At 33.5% G+C, this 19458-nt stretch overlaps 1 protein-coding gene across 2 annotated transcripts; it reads right to left on the reverse strand.

The window, feature by feature from the left end:
• Nucleotides 1-82: 82 nt before the first annotated feature.
• tuft1b (tuftelin 1b) lies at nt 83-17401 on the reverse strand. Of its 2 annotated transcripts, none has more exons than XM_055220904.2 (12): nt 17318-17401; nt 7789-7849; nt 6732-6777; nt 6622-6654; nt 6473-6541; nt 6098-6187; nt 5300-5404; nt 5009-5208; nt 2631-2736; nt 1645-1728; nt 1474-1556; nt 83-793 (listed from the first exon to the last, which is right to left on the reverse strand). In XM_055220904.2, exons 4-12 carry the CDS (start codon nt 6637-6639, stop codon nt 721-723), a joined length of 828 nt encoding a protein of 275 aa, XP_055076879.1. In that variant the 5' UTR covers nt 6640-6654; nt 6732-6777; nt 7789-7849; nt 17318-17401; the 3' UTR covers nt 83-720. The 2 variants fall into 2 exon arrangements, with proteins under 2 accessions (XP_055076879.1, XP_055076880.1); XM_055220905.2 differs by lacking the exon at nt 17318-17401 and adding an exon at nt 9318-9466.
• Nucleotides 17402-19458: the final 2057 nt, after the last annotated feature.

Consider the following 19458-nt stretch of genomic DNA (forward strand, 5'->3'; position numbering starts at 1 on the left):
TATTGTGAGCTTAAATACTTTTTTTATTAGGATTTATCTTAAGATACAGTGGGAAAGTGCTACAATTCCATCTACAAGAACACATTTTTTCACATTTATTAAGAGATGGTAAAGTCCTGCACTCAATACAGTAACAAATACAATAGTTCTTCACAACACCACGAGTGTTAATACAATACAAATACAGTTGCCAAATTGAAAAAAAAACAGCTTTGCAAGTTATAACAAATATACAAATCTGAAAAACAGCACTGAAAATAGTTTATGTTGGACTTAAATATTATGTCTGAGATAGATAACTTGATTCCAGCTTCATCGCATTAATGAAATAAACTGTCAGTCAAAAAAAAAACTACTGGATCAGTCAAAGGTTTAGTTATATCATCATGTACAATACATGTTAAAACAGAAATATTGTCAGATCTTGAAGAAACATGTACTTTAATGAATTTCACCACCAACAGTATTCGCTAAACCAGATGCAACATAAAAAAATACAGCTGGCCTGAAAATAATTTACAAAGCTAATATACATAACATAATGCATTTCAAGTAAAATAGAGAACACAGTTCTATATACAGATCATTATATACATTAAAAAGCTAAAATGCTACTTGTATATGTGCTCAAAGGATGTTTTTAAATGCACTTATATTTGTTGCTTCTTTCACAAGGATGTTTCTCGCTCACTGTTGCCCTCTTCCATCAGTTTGTTTGATTTAAGACTTGATCTCAATGACTTTAATGAGTGGGAAAGACTTGTTTCTTGGGCTTGTTGGTATCAGAGGTTTGCTATAATACAAAATAAGAAATACCTTTTTAAACACACAGTGACATTTTTCAAACCATACATTTTGCATTAAAGGTGCAGTGTGTAAATTTTAGTGGCATCTAGTGGTGAGGTTGCGAATTGCAACCAAATGCTCAGTCCACTGCTCACCCCGCGCTTTGAAACACATAGAAAAGCTACGGTAGCCGCCACCGGACAAACATGTCATCGCCAGAGACAACTTAGTAAAAAAGTTTGTCCGTTAAGAACTTCTGTAAAAACATAGCGGCACAAAATGGCGACTTCCATGTAAGGGGACCCTCTGTGTATGTACATAAAAACGTCTCATTCTAAAGTAATAAAAACATAACGGTTCATTATGAAAGATCTTTATACACCATTGATAATAAAGTTTTGTATATTATTTTGCATCTCTGACAAGAGATCCTTCTAAAAATTACACACTGCACCTTTAAATATTTTCAACAGCATAATATTTGTTCCCCATAGAACACATTATTCAAACATTTTTATTTGTAACATTTCTCCTATTTCATAGATTTAACCCTATAGCTGACAAGCTAGATGTAATGAACAACTACCGAGACTGGATGTTACACCAGTATGAGCTTAATTAACATAAATAAATACAACATATCTGGTTTTATTAGGCTACATAACCATTAGACAGATAAAGCCACACCTGTAGACAACCTTGGATCCTGTGTCTGAGTCATAAGGCACTTGACTGTTAAGATACTCCATCCGATCATGCATCTCTCTGTTCTGCAGAAATAATATGATATTTTACAGTAACACGTAACATTAAATAAATTAATAAAGACAAAAAATCTCAAATAATATAGGCACTTACCTCAGCTTCAAGAAACGACACTTTCTCCATAAGGTCTCTGACTTCTCTGTCTCTCTGTTCCATAATGGTTCGTGAATTTTGCACCTGTTAACACACACGTACCAATATATTTAATCACACAAATTTATAATAGTAAGAACACATCATTCTTAAATGCATCTATTTTAGGTTGTAATAAATTATTCACCACTGAAATAAAATTTCAAAACATCCTCAATGGCTTGCAAAAATATATTACAACCAATCACAACCAAGTATAATTTTCTATGAATATTACTTTAATCTTTATTATGCCACAATATACCAATACTTTTATGCCATATTAACACTAATAAAATACTATATATGTTTTATATCTGCTGTCCATTTAAAATTATAAGGGAAGTCTTAAAGCATGCAATGCTTGTCATGCACTTGCAGTATTAGTGTGCTTTGATGTAGTGGTTATGTGTAACATGAGAGCCAACGCATGGCGGTTGGTCGACAGGGAAATGACTGCATCTTTTATTTATAATAGAGTTTAAGTTTCACTTCCACACACTCCACATAACAACCTGCTTTGTTTTTTATTAATCCGATCTAAGGGCATGCATGATCATCTTTCATCCTTTCCTTCCCTCTTTATTCTTTATTAGCATGTTTCTTTAGTCAACATTCATTCTCTATACTAAGGAAACAGCCTGTGGGCTCCATTACTATTGTTAACGATTTATTGGTGCATGTTATTATTATTGCAATAACTTTTCCAAATGCATTTATCTAAATTCACGTGTAACACAGCATTCACCCGATGATGTCACCAATCCCTTCTGTTGAACTTAATCTTTATTGTTGAACACTAATCTGACTCTGATTATGAATGGTTGTTACTCAGAATACTCAGAATGTGTGTGTGTGTGTGTGTGTGTGTGTGTGTGTGTGTGTGTGTGTGTGTGTGCGTGCGCGCGCGCGCGTGCGTGCGTGTGTGTGTGTAGGTAATTTTGCACCTGTTCAATCATGTGTCTGATTTTCTTCTGTATACTTTGGACCATGTCATTTAAGTTATGGTTTTTCTTCTTTACAGTCGCCAGCTCCTCCTCCAGCTGCGCACACCTGCAGTACACAAAACCTGACGTTTACAAAGGTAAAACGCATGCACGCACTTACAAAATACACTTTTAATAACACATTCTGCAGTGCTTTAAAACCTACACTTTTGTCATGCATTTATACTTTTTGCAACTTGATACTTACTACAGAGATATATTCATATTATGTTCTTAAAAGTTGTATTGCAGAAGTCCAAATAAGGATTTAATTACCAAAATAATTTTTTACATAACGTTGGTTCATGTGTTGCCTTTCATAGATGACAGTCTTTTGTTTTATCTGTGTATGAACCTTTTAATTGAGTTGCAAAGCTCTTGTGGTTGAGACGTAAAAAATGTGCCAAGCATGCTAAAACACCATCACTTAAAGGTATACAAACATATAGGGGCGGTTTCCCGGAGAGGGATTAGAGTAGTTCTAGACTAAAATAAATTTAAGAGCTGTCCAAACTGAAAACAACTTGCACTGACATATCTAAAAATTTGGGCTCTCAAAAGATTAATCACACCTAATCACACACAAAACAAAACTTTGTGTTTGCATAATATATGTGTGTGCACTGTGTGTAATAATATATAAATAAACACACATGGATGCATTTTAGAAACATGTATATGTATGGATATTGATATAATTAAAATTATATATAAAAATTTATATATTATTTTTTTCTTATATGTTTGTGTGTGTGTGTGTGTGTGTGTGTGTGTGTGTGTGTGTGTGTGTGTGTGTGTGTGTGTGTGTGTGTGTGTGTGTATTCATATACATAATAGTTACACACACACACACACACACACACACACACACACACATATCACACACATATATATTATGCAAACACAAACTTTTATTTTGTATGCGATTAATCGTGATTAATCTTTTGACAGCCCTATACTTAAAATACATCTTTGCATCAAAATGCACACAAGTAATGTTTTTAGTAAGGAATGTTTTTTAAAACTAGTTATATTTCTGAATTAAACTAAGGCCTAGTCCTGGCTTAAGCTAATCTCTGTCCACCCCTTAAACTTTTAAACACACGTTAGTACCTTTAGTAATCGACTTATATGACTTGTAGAATATATGAAGAGTTTCGTTGCAAAACTCAATTTAAAAAAAAAAAATTCAAAACATGTTTATTATTATGTTATCATGTTATTATTTTGTTTTATGGTGCTACTTAGCTGTATTTTTTAAGTTATGAAGGTTTAAAACAAAACAAACCAACTGCAGTTGAATTGATATTAATTGGAATTGGAGTTATCTCGTTTTGCAATGAAACTCTTCATATGTAAATATTTGTTATTAAATATCTTAAAGGGGTCATAGTGTGAAAATCAGACTTTTTCCATGTTTAAGTGCTATAATTGTGTCTTCAGTGCTTCTATCAACCTAGAAAATGTGATACAGATCAACCCAGTAACTTTGTTTGGGTAAGCCATTTTCTGCAGGCGTGTGAAAAAAGAGGTCGTTCAGATTTCGCCTGTTTTGTGAGGTAGGTAGCAGACAAATTACAATAATACTGCGCCCTTTATCTGCACTATCCAATCACAGCACTGCTATTTAGTGCAAAGAGAGAGAGAGAGAAAATAATTGACAGCACAATTGAGTTTCTATTACAACAAACCACCATCATTGTGATCAGTGTTTACATTTCATAAACTCATTTGCATTTTAAAGGACACACCCAAAAACGGCACACTTTTGCTCAGGCCTACAAATTAGCAATTTTAACATGCTGTAATTAATTATCTGTGGAGTACTTTTAGCTAAAACTTCACATACGCACTCTGAGGACACCAAAGATTTATTTTACATCTTAAAAAAATCTCATAATATGACCCCTTTAAGGCACTACTGTATAAAAAATAAAAAAAGTTTTTGCTTAGTTAAAAAAAAAATCTTGCAAAGTCTGCATGTGGCATTTACAACCAAAATAAATGCTGCTGATAAGTGCATTAGCAACAATAGGGGTGAGTCTACTTTTAACATGCACATATGAGTCATATTCAGCCAAAATCTATGTATTATTAAGAGGCGTTGCTTTAAGAAACGTGTTACCACAGCAATGCAAGACGACTGACGTGGTTACAACTAAAACAACCGGTTGGTTACCAAGATTGCAGACTGAGAAACATTAAACGTAGCCAAGGGAACGCAGTCAAACATATGAGAACATGTACCTAATTACATTCGTAAAAACCAAATTAGGTATTTAGGGCAGCATCAAGCCCTGCAGTGAATATTAACCTGACAATAATATTGATTTGTTCACCTGTTTTTTATTCCCTCCTGATTTTTTAATTCACTAGCAGCCAACTTTTCCCGTAGCTTGAGGTTTTCCAGCTCCAAGGCACTGGTGTGCTTCTGCATCACTTCCATCTTTCGGCTCTGTTCTTCTGCTCTCGTCTCGGCCTTTTGCACGCGATGGTTATGCTCTTCTACACAATGCCGCTGTAATGCACTGTTTTCCGCCTAAAAAAAGTTTGAAAGAGTAAGAAGTTTAGTTAAACAATACAAATTTCGATTTTTATTTGTGTACAAGTTTTTATTTGTGTGGTCTAACCTCCAATCTCGTTTTCTCTTTCTGATGTCTTTGTTCCATCTCCTGCAGACGAGCGCACAGATGTTGGATGGCCTCTTTCAGGGCAAAACAGTTGTCTTCACCTTCCTGGCCGTGGGAATGTTGGAGAATTAGCAAAATGAGAATATGATAACAGCTCCATGTAATGAGACACATGACGTGGACGTGTTTTAGTTAAAATCCTATTACATGACTGAATCTGAATTACAGACTTAAAATATTCTCATTACTCATGTTGGATAAAAATTGTACGCGTGACAGACTCTGTAGGTGTGTTGCAGAAGCCAGGAGAAACTGCGGTTTGTTTACAAATTTGGCAAGTGCTGCTCCCAAAGGAATTGATGGGTGTGACTTTTTACATGCAAGAGCAAAACGGTAAATTGCACACGCTCCCAAATCCCACGATTTGCAAACGATAAAACAATACCGTGCTGCCAGTTTGTCTGCATGAACATCATTGTATTACTGCACAAAGACTAATGTATAACTGTCTCTAAAAGTCTACACACCTATCCTTCCTCTTTATGAGAGAGCTTTCCAGCCTTTTCACACTGGAAGATTATTCATTTTTGTTTGAAAGGTTTTGTTGCGTGAGGATTGTTAAGTTTGAGATATAAATTGAGCCTAATGGCAGCTCTGCATTTATTTGTCTGAAAAATTGAAAATTCAATGCAATAGGAGTGTCTCTGTTTGTTTGCGTGTGTGACCAGCCTATGCATTCTTGGTAAATAGGTGTGTTTTTTTAATGTTTTTATTGAAATGATGTGACAAATAATTCACCTGATATTTAGAGAGCGTTCCATTCACAAAACCATTGGTGCCGTGACCTTTACTGATGATAGTGTCGATTTTGTGGCCGTTGGATGGGAACTAGGGCAAAAAACAGCTTGTTTTACAAATGATGTGGGATCATTTTGACAAGTATTTTGAATAGCAAAGCCTTCCCAGCAGCAATTAAGACATTAAAATGTCTAGTAAATTATAATTTATACGAGGGAAACGAAACGTTTTCCAATATCATCAAAGAATTTACATTTTAACATTATTAATATTTTGGGGTTAAATATGAACATGTTTATTATGTCACCTATTTCATCAAACTAATGCTGTTTTCCTTAAATTGTTGACATTTTAAAAGCACAAATGTAAATGTACCTGCTCATTGTTATTATTGTTTTGTCTGGCTGCCATTTGCTCTCTCAGCGTCTTCAGGCAGTATCGTACCTGCAGACAAACACATGATGGTTACAAACAAACCAACAAACAAATATACACTTTTGGTCATTTGAAAAGTGAATACTGACCTCCTGCACATCCTCCATCTTTACACGCTTCACCTACAACACAGTCAGATGGTTACATAACAATAATACACTTGCACACTTCGTCTATAATATTACATCATAAAATTTACCTTAATCCTCTCAGCTGATTCTCAGATGTGTCCGTGTCTGGTTTGGCTGTGAAATGACAGAAGCAAGATTACAAACACATAATAAGGATAGTAAACATGTATAATAATTGTGTTTCTTTAACTACAACTGAGAAACTTTTAACACTCGCACACACTAACAACAATTTGTCTAATGTCTAATGACAACGTCTTGCTCAGGGTCATTTTATAACTAGCATTTATAAAAATATTATATAAAATATTCTGTTCACAATTATGATTATATATATATGTAAAATAATAATAAAATAAATATAAAATAATAATAATAATTAATATTATTACAGTGAAATGTCACAGATTTAATCTAAAATATGCTTTAAATACTAAAAACTGTTTCTTTGTAACATGAAAGAAACAAATTAGTGCACTGAGAAAAACACTGGTTGCACATGATTGAATTAAGTTTTCTTAAAATAAAATAAAAAACTTGTTGGATCTACGTAATTTAATTATGGACATTGGTTCAACATGATTGAATCAAGTTTTCTTAAAATTAAATTACCAGTCATCTTAATATAATTTTAAGAAAACTTAATTCAATCATGTGAAACCGTGTCCACGGTTGAAGTTTATTTCAGTGTGGCAAGTTGTTTTTCATAGAATTTACATTAAACAAAATTATAGTTGTAATATTAAATTGTTGTATAAAATAGTTTTTTTTAAATGTATTAATAGCATTCGCACAACAAATGTTAAAATATTTTTAATTAAAATGTTAGTTTTCTAATGAAATTGGCAAACCTATATTTTTGTCTAAGTAATTTTAAACATTTCAGTATACACTTTTAGATTAAAAGATTTTTAAAATCATAGGAAACATTAGAGTCAAGTGTTTCTTAATGTTTGACCACTACTGTACATAAAAGAAAATATAGCTAAATTAAATTATGAGGACAAAAAAATGTTTTAAATAAAGAAAAAAGTTAAAACCTGTTTTAAAAGTGCCTTTAGTTAAATAACCATCCAATTAATGGTTGTTCTGTTGTCTTTGTCTGCAAATAGGAAATGTGCATACCTGGATAATCTTTTCCAGAGGCAGTCCACTTGTGGATTCACTGAATCTCTGCGAAGTCTCTCTGTGAAAGTGGAGCAAGTAAGAATTATAAGACCTAAGAACACAGGGTGTGAAGGGCAGATAATTAAAGAAAATGGGACACAATTTTCCAAACAGACCAAACCTCAGAAAAAGTACAAGCAGCACCATTATTCGTTAATTTCCACAACAAACACAACTGTGAAATTTCCATTGAACAAGCATAATGAAAACACGTGTAAAGCCTTATTTCAAAGACATACAAATCTGGCTTAAGGGTTATTATAAGAGACTGAATGCAGACGACAAGATAAACAGAATGAGACAAATTATCTTAATATTATGTAATTCAGCTGAGGCTTGAGGAGTTTGTAAAAGATGGACATTCATTTTACATTAACAATTCTTCATTGACTTTAGTTTATACATATCGATCAACAATAAAATTCGCACAGTAAAAGACTATGAAAGATTATGTAAAATTTATTTCATAAATTTGGTTTATTTATAAAGCACTTTACAACTGCATAAGCAGACCAAAGTGCTACAAACATCATAAAACACACAAAATACACTAAGACATAAAACAAAATGAATCAACTGGGTATTATTTACTCTCCCTCATGTTGTTTTAAACCTGTAAAAAGTTATTTATTCTGTTGAACACAAAAGAAGATATTAACCACGCAACACAAATACTATGGAAGTCAATGGGTACCGTCAACTGTGTGCTTATACCATAATTTATCAAAATATTTTATGTTAAACATAATAAAGAAACTCATACATGGTTAGAAAGACATGAAGGTGAGTAAATGATAAAATGTAAACTTTGGGGTGAAAAAAACTCTTAGACTCCTTAAGGCTAATAAATACAAATATTTTTGATAAAACTTAAAAAATATTCATCATTTTGGCAGATTTTGTAAAGCAGGGTCCACAGCCTTGGATTCGCAACAAAAAAAGTCAGCAAAAGTCGAAAAACATGAATAAGGTGTATAATATACAACTATAATAAAAATATAGTAGGTTGTAAAATATTAATAGCCTATAAGTTTGGAAAAAAAAGGAAAAAAAATATTATATTATTATTATTATATATATATATATATATATATATATATATATATATATATATATATATATATATATATATATATATATATATATATATATATATATATATATATATATATATATATATATATATGTATATATATATATATATATATATGTATATATATATATATATATATATATATATATATATATATATATATATATATATATATATATATATATTTATATATATATATATATATATATATATAAATATGAAAATGTTTTGCTGTTCTAAAAAGTACAAATCTCCTTTTTGGAAACAGTCTAGTCATGCAAATATTTTTTTTCTTTTCAAAATATTTTTTTTACAAATATAAGTAAGCAAATATAAATAAAAATCACAGATAACAACCAATATAACCAAACTGACAATTCAGTGTTAAGCTTACATGCATCAACGAGTTCCTGCAAGACTACAAACTAACATCTGTTCTTCATATATCAGAGGAAGTAATCCCATTTTAACCAGGACATCAACATGTCCATGCAGGAGAACAGAAGGAAAGTCTCTGGTCCTCTGAGATGTGATCACACACAGCAGATGGATAAATATCGATTAAAACTGAGATCACTTAAACAAACTGCTGATTCACTAGATACCAGTGAAGGGTGTGAAGAATAAAGAATGTACGTATTTGTACAGATGACAAACCCTGTGTTCTAGACAGATGTGAGAGACAAAGGCCATGTACGATAAAATATTAGCCAATTTAAAGTGTTTACGTTTTTAAGCGGATAATAACTGTTTGTGTGTCTGAACACCTTGCTGCTTATTTAAGTGGGTCACCGCGGTCTGGTTTTACTCTAAATGTGTGAAATACCAGAGGCATAATTAACACATAGCACAACTCTATAATCATACGCTATACAGATCATAAACATTCAGCTGACCAGGTTTACTAAAGACATAACTGCAGTAATAAGATCCTGGTATGTTATGAATGTGTTTCTGTAAAGCAGCAGTGAAAGATTTACTACCACTACTGCTAGTTAAAATTTTTGTCTGAATTTACAGTCGTTTGGGTAAAAACAAGGTTGTGGGTGAATATTTGGAGATTTATAAGGCACATGCAATTTAAATTAAGATGAGTTATGTACACTGAAAAAAAGAGTCCCTCTCTTGTCACTCGGGGCGGTATCTTTTCAAAAAGTGCACCTTTGCACATATAAAAGGTTCATATTAGTACCTCAGAGGTACCAAAAAGATTATATTTATACATCAATACATATTAAAGGCATACCCCAGCCAAATATAAAAATTTCCCCATGATTTAATCACCCACAAGCAATTCAAGATACAGGAATCAGGGAACAACTTTGAAGCCCAAAAAAGTGCATCCATCCCTCACAGAAGCAATCCACAGGGCTCCAAAGGGTTAATAAAGGTCTTTTTGTGGGTAATTGATGCAATTTTGTAAGAAAAATATCCAGATTTTAAACTTTATAAATAACTAGCCTCCAGTAACAACGGCATGTTGAATTCATGTGATTCACCAGAGTCACTGCCCAATGTACCCAAGGCAACGAACGCTTAATCGCATCAGTCCAAGATGGCGCCATTACCAGATTAAAGCAGTTATTAAAGCAATAAGCCCCAAGAAGCAGTGGGCCACCAGTGCATTTTATAACAGCTAAGGGGCGTTGTTAGGCACGAAATGCACTGTAACACCACTGCTTCGCGGGGCCCATTGCGTTTATAAAACGGTTACTTCATATGCAGGGTTTCATAAAATGAAACACAATTAAGTTGTAATTATATTAGTACAAATATTACTCTTCCGCCAAACAAAGTAGTTCCTCAGAATCAACTGTGGCTGCAACAGAGCGCAATTCCCAACCAACACAGACGCAGCAAAGACACAATGAAAATATGATTACTAAATTGCATTGATTACTCGCAAAAGACTAACCCATTGGAGCCATGTGGATTACTTCTGGGAAGGATGAATGCACTTTTTGGGGTTTAAACTCAGTTGTTGTTCCCTGATCCCTGTTTTCTACACTTATAAAGCTTGGAAGAGCAAGAACATTTTCTAAAATAACTTTCAAATGTGTTTGTCTGAAAGATGATGGACATATGTATCTCGAATTGCTTGAAGGTGAGTAAATCATGGGATAATGATTTAATAACTGGGTGGAATATCGCTTTAATAACTATTGGTACCTAAATGATACATATAGGACCATTTTAAAGGGTACTGTCCCAGTGGCAGCTTAGATTTTGACTAAGGCCAGGTGTTTATTTGCTTTATGTACATGCACTCTAGTACAAAGAATGTACAAAAGTTGTCACTGGGTGATTTCTTTGTACCTAAAAGATGTATATTAGTACCTCAAAGGTACATATTGGTACTTTAGAGGTACTTGAAATGTACATATCTGTACCAAAATGGTACATATTAGGAACTTTTTAAATGGAACCATCCCAGTGACAGCTTTTGTACCTTTTATCTGAGAGTGTACATATGCTAATATAAAAAATCATTAAGCTTCATGCAAAACAGAGGGAAGAGAGACATCGAAGGAAGAACAACAGCCGGAGGGTGTACCTGTGCACCAACAAACCACACGTGAGAACTCAGGGTTTAGTGAACAGTACACAAGACATGAACATTGACATAACATAAAACATGTACCTACAGAGCCCAACATTTAATGGCACTCAAATACATAAACTACCAGTTAAACGTTTGGACCCGCCTATCCATTTACCATTATAGTATTTTTTCACAATTTACATTAAGACATTAAGCTGACACTTCTAAAGCGATTTACAAACGACACGGAAACTGAGCAATTTGTCCTAGTTTTAGAAAATTGGTATGGTCATAAGCTATAAAATAGCAAAAGCACACACAGGAAATATAACTGACCAACATGATTTAACAGATCTCGTATTTTTTTTTTAAAGGTGCAGTGTGTAATTTTTAGGTGGATCTCTTGACATAAATCAAAAATATACAAAACTATATGTGATCAGAGGTGTATAAAGACCTTTCAGAATGAACCGATATGTTTTTATTACCTTAGAATGAGACGTTTTAATGTACATACACCAAGGGTCCCCTTACATGGAAGTCACCATTTTGTGCCACCATGTTTCTACAGAAGCCCTTAACGGACTTTTTTTTTACTAAGTTGTCTTCGACAATGACATGTTTGTCATAGCTTCTCTATGCGTTTCAAAAGCGAGGGGTGAGCAGTGGACTGAGCCAGTGGTTGCAATGCGCAACCTCACCACTAGATACTGCAAAAATTTACACACTGCACCTTTAAATAAGGTTGGATTTATTGAGGGTGTTGCAAATAAGTATTTTTAATAATTTGCCTTTAAACGTTATTTAAAGGGATAGTTCAACCATCATTCACTGTCATGTTTTGTTCAAACCTGTTTAAATTTGTTCTGATGAACACAAAGGAAATATTTTAAGGAATGTTTGTAACCAAACTGATCAGAAGCACCACTGACTGAGAAAAAAGAATACTATGGAAGTGAATGGTGCTTTTGATCGTTTTGGTTTCTGTGAAGTCACCCTTTAAGATTAGATTTAAGATTTATGTCTGTAATGTTTGGCTGACAACCTCTTGTGTATGAATGATGAAAAAGATGTCTGGCACAAAGTTGCGAAAATAATTAAAACTTGCATTGTTTTGCATTCCACAGCTAAATGTCAACCACACCCAATGCAGTTTACATACAAGACTTAATGTTCTCTATCTCAGCTCGCACGCCCATATAACATTAAGTTGGCAATCTCTCATGCACTATTTCATATATGTCGTCATTGCTTATTCTGAATCATTGCGCTGCTTTGCGTTTATTTCATAATATGCGGTCTAATTGTTTGTTCTGCAGCAACAGGTTTTGAATGGGCAAAGTAACACAGTTACCCTTAAGCAAGATGTCATATGCATTTACTCACAAATGCAGGTTTGTAGTTCTGTCTCTGACGTATCTTTGTTTTTAATCTTAAAGGGCGGTTTCCCGGACTGGGATTAGATTAGTCCTAGACTAAAATAAATGTAAGAGCTGTCCAAACTGAAAATAACTTTGCATTGACATATCTTAAAATACATCAGTGCCCTTTGTTTTGCCTCAAAATGCTCACAAGTAATGTTTTTAGTAATGCATGTTTGTCAAAACTAGTTATACTTTCTAATTAAACTAAGGCATAGTCCTGGCTTAACCTCCTAAGACCTGGTGTGTCCACTTACGTGGACATCACATTTTTTGTTGTTTGCACCATAATAGTTAATTTTGTGTAACTACCTGTTGTACACACACGTGGACAATTACACTGCTTCATGTTCAAAGAAAAATATTTGGTTATTATATGTATTGGTTCTTCCTAACCCCAAATAGCTCAAAGAAATCTGAAAAAAGAGACAAATCAAAGGGACACTTAACTTTTTTGGAAAATATGCTAATTTTCTAGCTCCCCTAGAGTTAAACATTTCATTTTTACCGTTTTGGAATCCATTCAGCTGATCTCTGGGTCTGGTGGTATCACTTCTAGCATAGCTTAGCACAAACCATAGAATCTGATTAGACCATTAGCATCGCGCTAAAAAATAACCAAAGAGTTTTGATTTTTTCCCTATTTAAAACTTGACTCTTCTGTAGTTATATCGTGTACTAAGACCGACGGAAAATTAAAAGTTGGGATTTTCTAGATCGATATGGTTAGGAAGTATACTCTTATTTTTGCGTAATAATCAAGGACTTTGCTGCCGTAACATGGCTGCAGGAGGCGTAGTGATATTATGCAGTGCCTGAAAATAGTCCCCTGCTATTGAAAGTTACCAAGGGGATTATTTTTGGGCACTGCGTAATATCAAATCGCAACTTTTAATTTTCTGACCGTCTTAGCACACGATGAAACTACAGAAGTCAAGTTTTAAAAAAGGAAAAATATCGAAACTCTTTGGTTATTTTTGAGCATGATGCTAATGGTCTAATCAGCTTCAATGGATTATGCTAAGCTATGCTAAAAGTGGTAGCGCCAGACCCAGAGATCAGCTTAATGGATTCCAAAACTGTAAAAATCAAAAGTTTATTTCTAGGGGAGCTGTAAAATGAGCCTATTTTCAAAAAAAGTGGAGTGTCCCTTTAAGCTAATCCCTTAGGAGGTTAAACTAATCCCTGAAGCCACCCCATAATGTTTAAATCATTTAGATACACCCTTTAATTCCAGTCAAATATTATTTACTTGTGTAGAGGATATCTGAAAACATTAGGATACATCCATTTTTAAATAATTTTTAAGAGTCAGACCAGCTTAAAATAGTTCCTTAAAAGGCAAAGTGTTGCACAAAATTGGTGCATGTCAACACTTCTACCCAGAACATTCCTCTCGTCTGCCATTGGTGGGACAAACAGGTATCCCCAACCCAAACGTATTATTTACGTATTTGCTAAAAGTTTTTTAAAATTGGTTGCATATTAAAAATGGCTTGAAGGAAGTGTTAACATCAAACTGCTTAAAAAACAACTTCGACTCTCATCTCATGTTCACATGCGTGCCACTATTTTCGGCGCAAGTTGTTTCAGGCATTCAACCAAGATTTTCTGCATCGTTCACATGCTTAGCTTATACCTGTATGTCAACATTCACATCAAGTCGACTTAACGATATGACTGTTAATAAACACTACCGCTTTGAAGCTTTAAAGAGTACTGCGAATAGCATTAACTATCTTGAGTCCAGCCTCAAGGCTTCATTCCAGAACCTGCCTGTACAGTAGCATCCATGCGTCCATTAAATCACACCTGAGGTGCTGTACACGCCGAGTTTAAATGTGAAAAAGAGAAATTTAAGAGAAACCTCTGAACTGTCACTGGGGCAGTACACTTTAAAAAGGTCCTAATGTGTGCCATTTAGGTACAGATATGAAACACAAAGCCACTCTTTGACCTTTGCAAGTGCTCATTTTGTACCTTTAATGCATTGTTTCAAGTGTCGATCAAGTGTCAATTTGCTTCAAGCGTACCATTTAAAAATTAAAATCCTGACAACTTAAGCATCAAGGTTGCATAATAGCTGTCAATCACTTTGCACACATGCACGCACACATGCACGTGTATAACAGTGTACCCGTGTACTGAAACGTAAGTTTACACAGGGTGGTTGCACATGAGCACAGTTCTAAGATCAAGATATCTTAATTAAATTCAATACAACCCAGACGCAATAGCACACATATAAAGTGCAAGACATTTAGTCCCATTTAAATCATTAATTTTACGTCATCTCATAATGATAATAACATCTTGTCATACAATGTTGTCTTGTGCAGAACTTGTTTAGTCCTTGTGAAATTAAAATGCCGATCCAATGTTACATAATAACCGGTTATGAAAGACCCATTTATGTATTGACTACTTCGATAACAACAAAAGCAGATCATTTAATATGCATGTACGAATCCAAATGATATTGCATATTTGGCCTGCAGACTTCTGTCAATTCATGTACCTGGCACACTTGCCTAAGCCACTGTGTTGCGAAATCCCTAATATTTTGCATATCAAAGGTTTTTAGCCAAGCACTACAGAGGGAAAATATTTTATGTTTGTGTGCAAATAATTCTTCAATGATAATAAACTTAAAAGCTCTTTGAAGCATGTCACACGAAAAACATTTTTGATCTTGTCCAGTATAAGTTCAATCAAATATTATCAGCTAAGTTTCTCTTAAAGTTTTATCCCAAAAGCATAGAAAAGCAAGAAAAAGAAAGACGGGATTATTTTGAGAGTCGCAAATGGCCTCATGCGCCTCACTGGTCGGGAACATGTGAGGAGCTCAGATACAAAAGCCACTAAACATCACCTTTGTCTTATGTTATAATGATATTAACCAAATGCTCTTTGCATGTATTATATGGTCGTTCATCAAATACTTCAAATTCGCTTAATACCAGCCTCTGGTAATTTAGAAAAACTGCTTTGTTGGCAGAATCCATTAAGAGTCTGATAAAAAAAGCTCATTTATAAAAAAACATATCAGATTCACTTTTGCATCTGAGCTCTTCATATGTTATATAACATTATAAAAAATGCACGTGTACTTGATACAGATAACTGGCAGATTTCACACATACGCACATCTTATTTTGAATAGCCACCTTTCATGCATTATCAAATTGGTTGATGTCTGTTATGGGTGAGGTAACCGCTGACTTAATTTCTATTATCTAGGACAAAATGACCTCATCCTCACAGGAAACTACTAATGTGCAGCAATTTTTGCCAAGACATGATCTAATAGATGTGAATGAGTCAGCATGTAATCTCAGGGAATGCCATTCACAATGGGACATATAACAGATAATGCATCCTACAGTGTCAACTGTTTATTCTGCTTATGAGTTAGAAAATGTGTGTAGATGTTTTTGACTTCAACATGTGGAAATTATCTATTAAAAAAAACATCATAATGATATTCAGATACTTTTTAAAACATGTTATATATCATTTTCCAGACCAGATGTGAATACATACAGTAGATCATTTTGTGAAGACATTAAGATTACATCATAGTCATGTACTGTACAGTAGTAAAAACACAGCACTTTTAATAATGTTTACTATGAAAATGTCATTTTTAAGTTTCATCAGCCAAGACTAGATCAAGATCAAGCAAACCCAGACAATAATGTAATGACTTCAGTATGTGGTTGAAACTTGATGATATTAGTTTACAGTACACCAAAGGTTTTTGAAGCTCAGTAGAAATGATATTCTGATCTATAGATTTCAAATATATTCACACAGTGCCAGTTGATGGACAAAAAATACAAATATGATATTTATGTCACATATTTATATGACATATAGCTGCTTTTTAAAATCATTATCACATAAACCATCTCACGTGTGTGGCCATAACAAAGTTTCAGTGTTCACTTAAAATCACAATCATTATTTAAAGCCTTACATGAAGCCTAAAATATACACTTGAAACTAAAAGCCAAAATTATCACATGTATAAGAGTGTAATTTCACGCAAACCCTATAATTTGTCTGTGTTACTCACTGTATATCTATGGATGACAGCTAACATTTACTGGGTGTGACTATCATACAAACATTTATCCTTAATTTCTTAACTTTCACAGACAGTGACGTTAAATGCTAGAGCAATACAAATTCATCCCAGAATTGCTTTTATGCGCGTTTGTCCAACTTTATTCAGGTTCAACAATCAAATCAAACTACCGTTACTGAATCAAATTACGTCTATGCTAATACAACATCAATGACAAACGAGAATCACAAAGCAGAAGCGTGATAAATCATATTTAAAATATAAAACATATCTTCTATCGTCCTAAATCTTTTAAAACACAACACACATACGCGAAATAATATATAAAAGTCACACCTCACCTCATTGAAGGCACATGTAGACTGTCTATATGCGTTTGTTGTGACAGTGTACAGTATGAGCGCGGAGGCTTTGCTTTCCATATATGGCGGGGGCGGGAACTTCCGGAAGTTCCACCCTAAACCCGCCCACATCTGAGCTAAAGCTCCTACTAGAGGACTTTGAAAAGGCTTTACAAACGAAAGATTGGATGGTTGACTTGTTTTAAGCGTACGTAAATAATCACTTGATTTTTTTTATATAACTTTTTAATTTCGTCTGATCGTTGCAATGCATTACAGCATTGGCTGCTACATGAATAATACATGTGCAATTCGTACTATACTGTGGTATTGTTTTTGTTTTGACAATGTACATACAATTTCCATAATCTTCACTGATTATTTTAAAATCAATATCACATCTGATCATGCTGTGACTTATGTGAGTTACATAACAGTGATTAGTTTATGAGACAGAACCATGTGATGTCTCCAAAACAAATAATATTTTGTATGGGGGAATTTGAAAGAGTGTTTGTTGTCTAAACACTATGCTTGTGCACATTCTTTGAAATTTTCATAAAATGGCGTGTTAGGTTGACATACTTTTACGATGCAGTTTACAACTATTAAATATATATTTGTACCACTGTACAGAATTGTGAAGGTCACAAACACTCATTTCTATCATATGCCATGCAAAATTAACTGGTATGAGCTTTTCATATGCACTGATGTTCAAAATGTAAATTTATTAAAAGTATAGTGAGAATACACAGCTTCACCTAAGCTTATAGGTTATGTAATTTTATGATTGGTTGTATTGTGTACACAATACAAATCCATAGATAAGACAACATGACCTCAGATGTTCTTCATGAGTCACTTTCAAAAAGTACACCTTTGTAAGAGTTTATATTAGCACCTTAGAGGTACATATTGGTACCAAAGAGGTCATATTATTGTCTTAAAGAGAGCATATTGCTTAAAAGGTAATATATTGGTGCCAAATGTATACATATATGTATCTAAATTAGGGCTGTCAAAAGATTAATCGCATCCCAAATAAAAGTTTGTGTTTACATAACATATGTGTGTGTAGTGTGTATAATTATTATTTATATATAAAAACACACACAGTCATCTATATATTTAAGAAAAATTGGTTATATTTATATATAAAATATTTATGTTTCTATATAACATAAATTATATACATTTATATACAGTATATAAATGCAAATATTTCTTAAATATATACATGAATGTGTGTGTATTTATATATACATAATATTTACACACAGTAAACACACATATGTTATGTAACCACAGACTTTTATTTTGGATGCGATTAATCGCGATTAATCTTTTGACAGCCCTAATCTAAATACTACATTTTAGAAACTTTTTAAGGAACCTGCGACAGGTAGGATCTAAATAATGCTGGGTTATTTTTTAACCCAGCGTTGGGTCAAAAAGGGACGAGCCCAGCCCCTTGGGTTGGAATTTAACCTATGGTGGATTGTTTTGACCCAAAATGCTGTTGTTGTTTTTAACCTATTGTTGGGTCAACTATTTTCTGGGTTAATTTTACCCAACGGCGGTTCATCCCTTTTTTGCCCGAGTGCTGGGTTGAAAATAACTCGGAATTTTTTTTCTGACAGTTTACTTTTAATTAAAAATAAGAAGGTGCTATTTTTAATGCTTTTATAGTGAAGTAAAAGTTTTTCAATGAAAAACACGGAATAATATTAAAAAATGTACTTAAGTAAAGATACTTCACTATTGGCCAACCTTTGCAAAAACAGGTTATGTTGAGATTGCTAAATGCATAAAAAGTAAGTACATTTGCATTTTTAACCACAACATTTAATGCAGTACAAGTGATAAAAACATATCATTAAATTTTAACTACATATCAGTTAATCACATCCTATACCAGATTAACTGTGTAACCCAGCAGCATTCCTAAAGTCAAGCATTCATATCTACTGTGGGTAATTCCAGATAAATGCATGCAGGATGCCAGAAAACTTCACCTTAGCTCTACAGAAGTCCTTTAAGATAACAGTACCCACTTGTATGGCCGTGTTTGTTTAGGTTTGTTGGGTGGTATAATGGTATTTTTAAAGACAAGCATTGGCATTTGACATTGTGGCATT

This window comes from Misgurnus anguillicaudatus, chromosome 20, assembly GCF_027580225.2.
Source record: "Misgurnus anguillicaudatus chromosome 20, ASM2758022v2, whole genome shotgun sequence".
Classification (NCBI taxonomy): domain Eukaryota; kingdom Metazoa; phylum Chordata; class Actinopteri; order Cypriniformes; family Cobitidae; genus Misgurnus; species Misgurnus anguillicaudatus.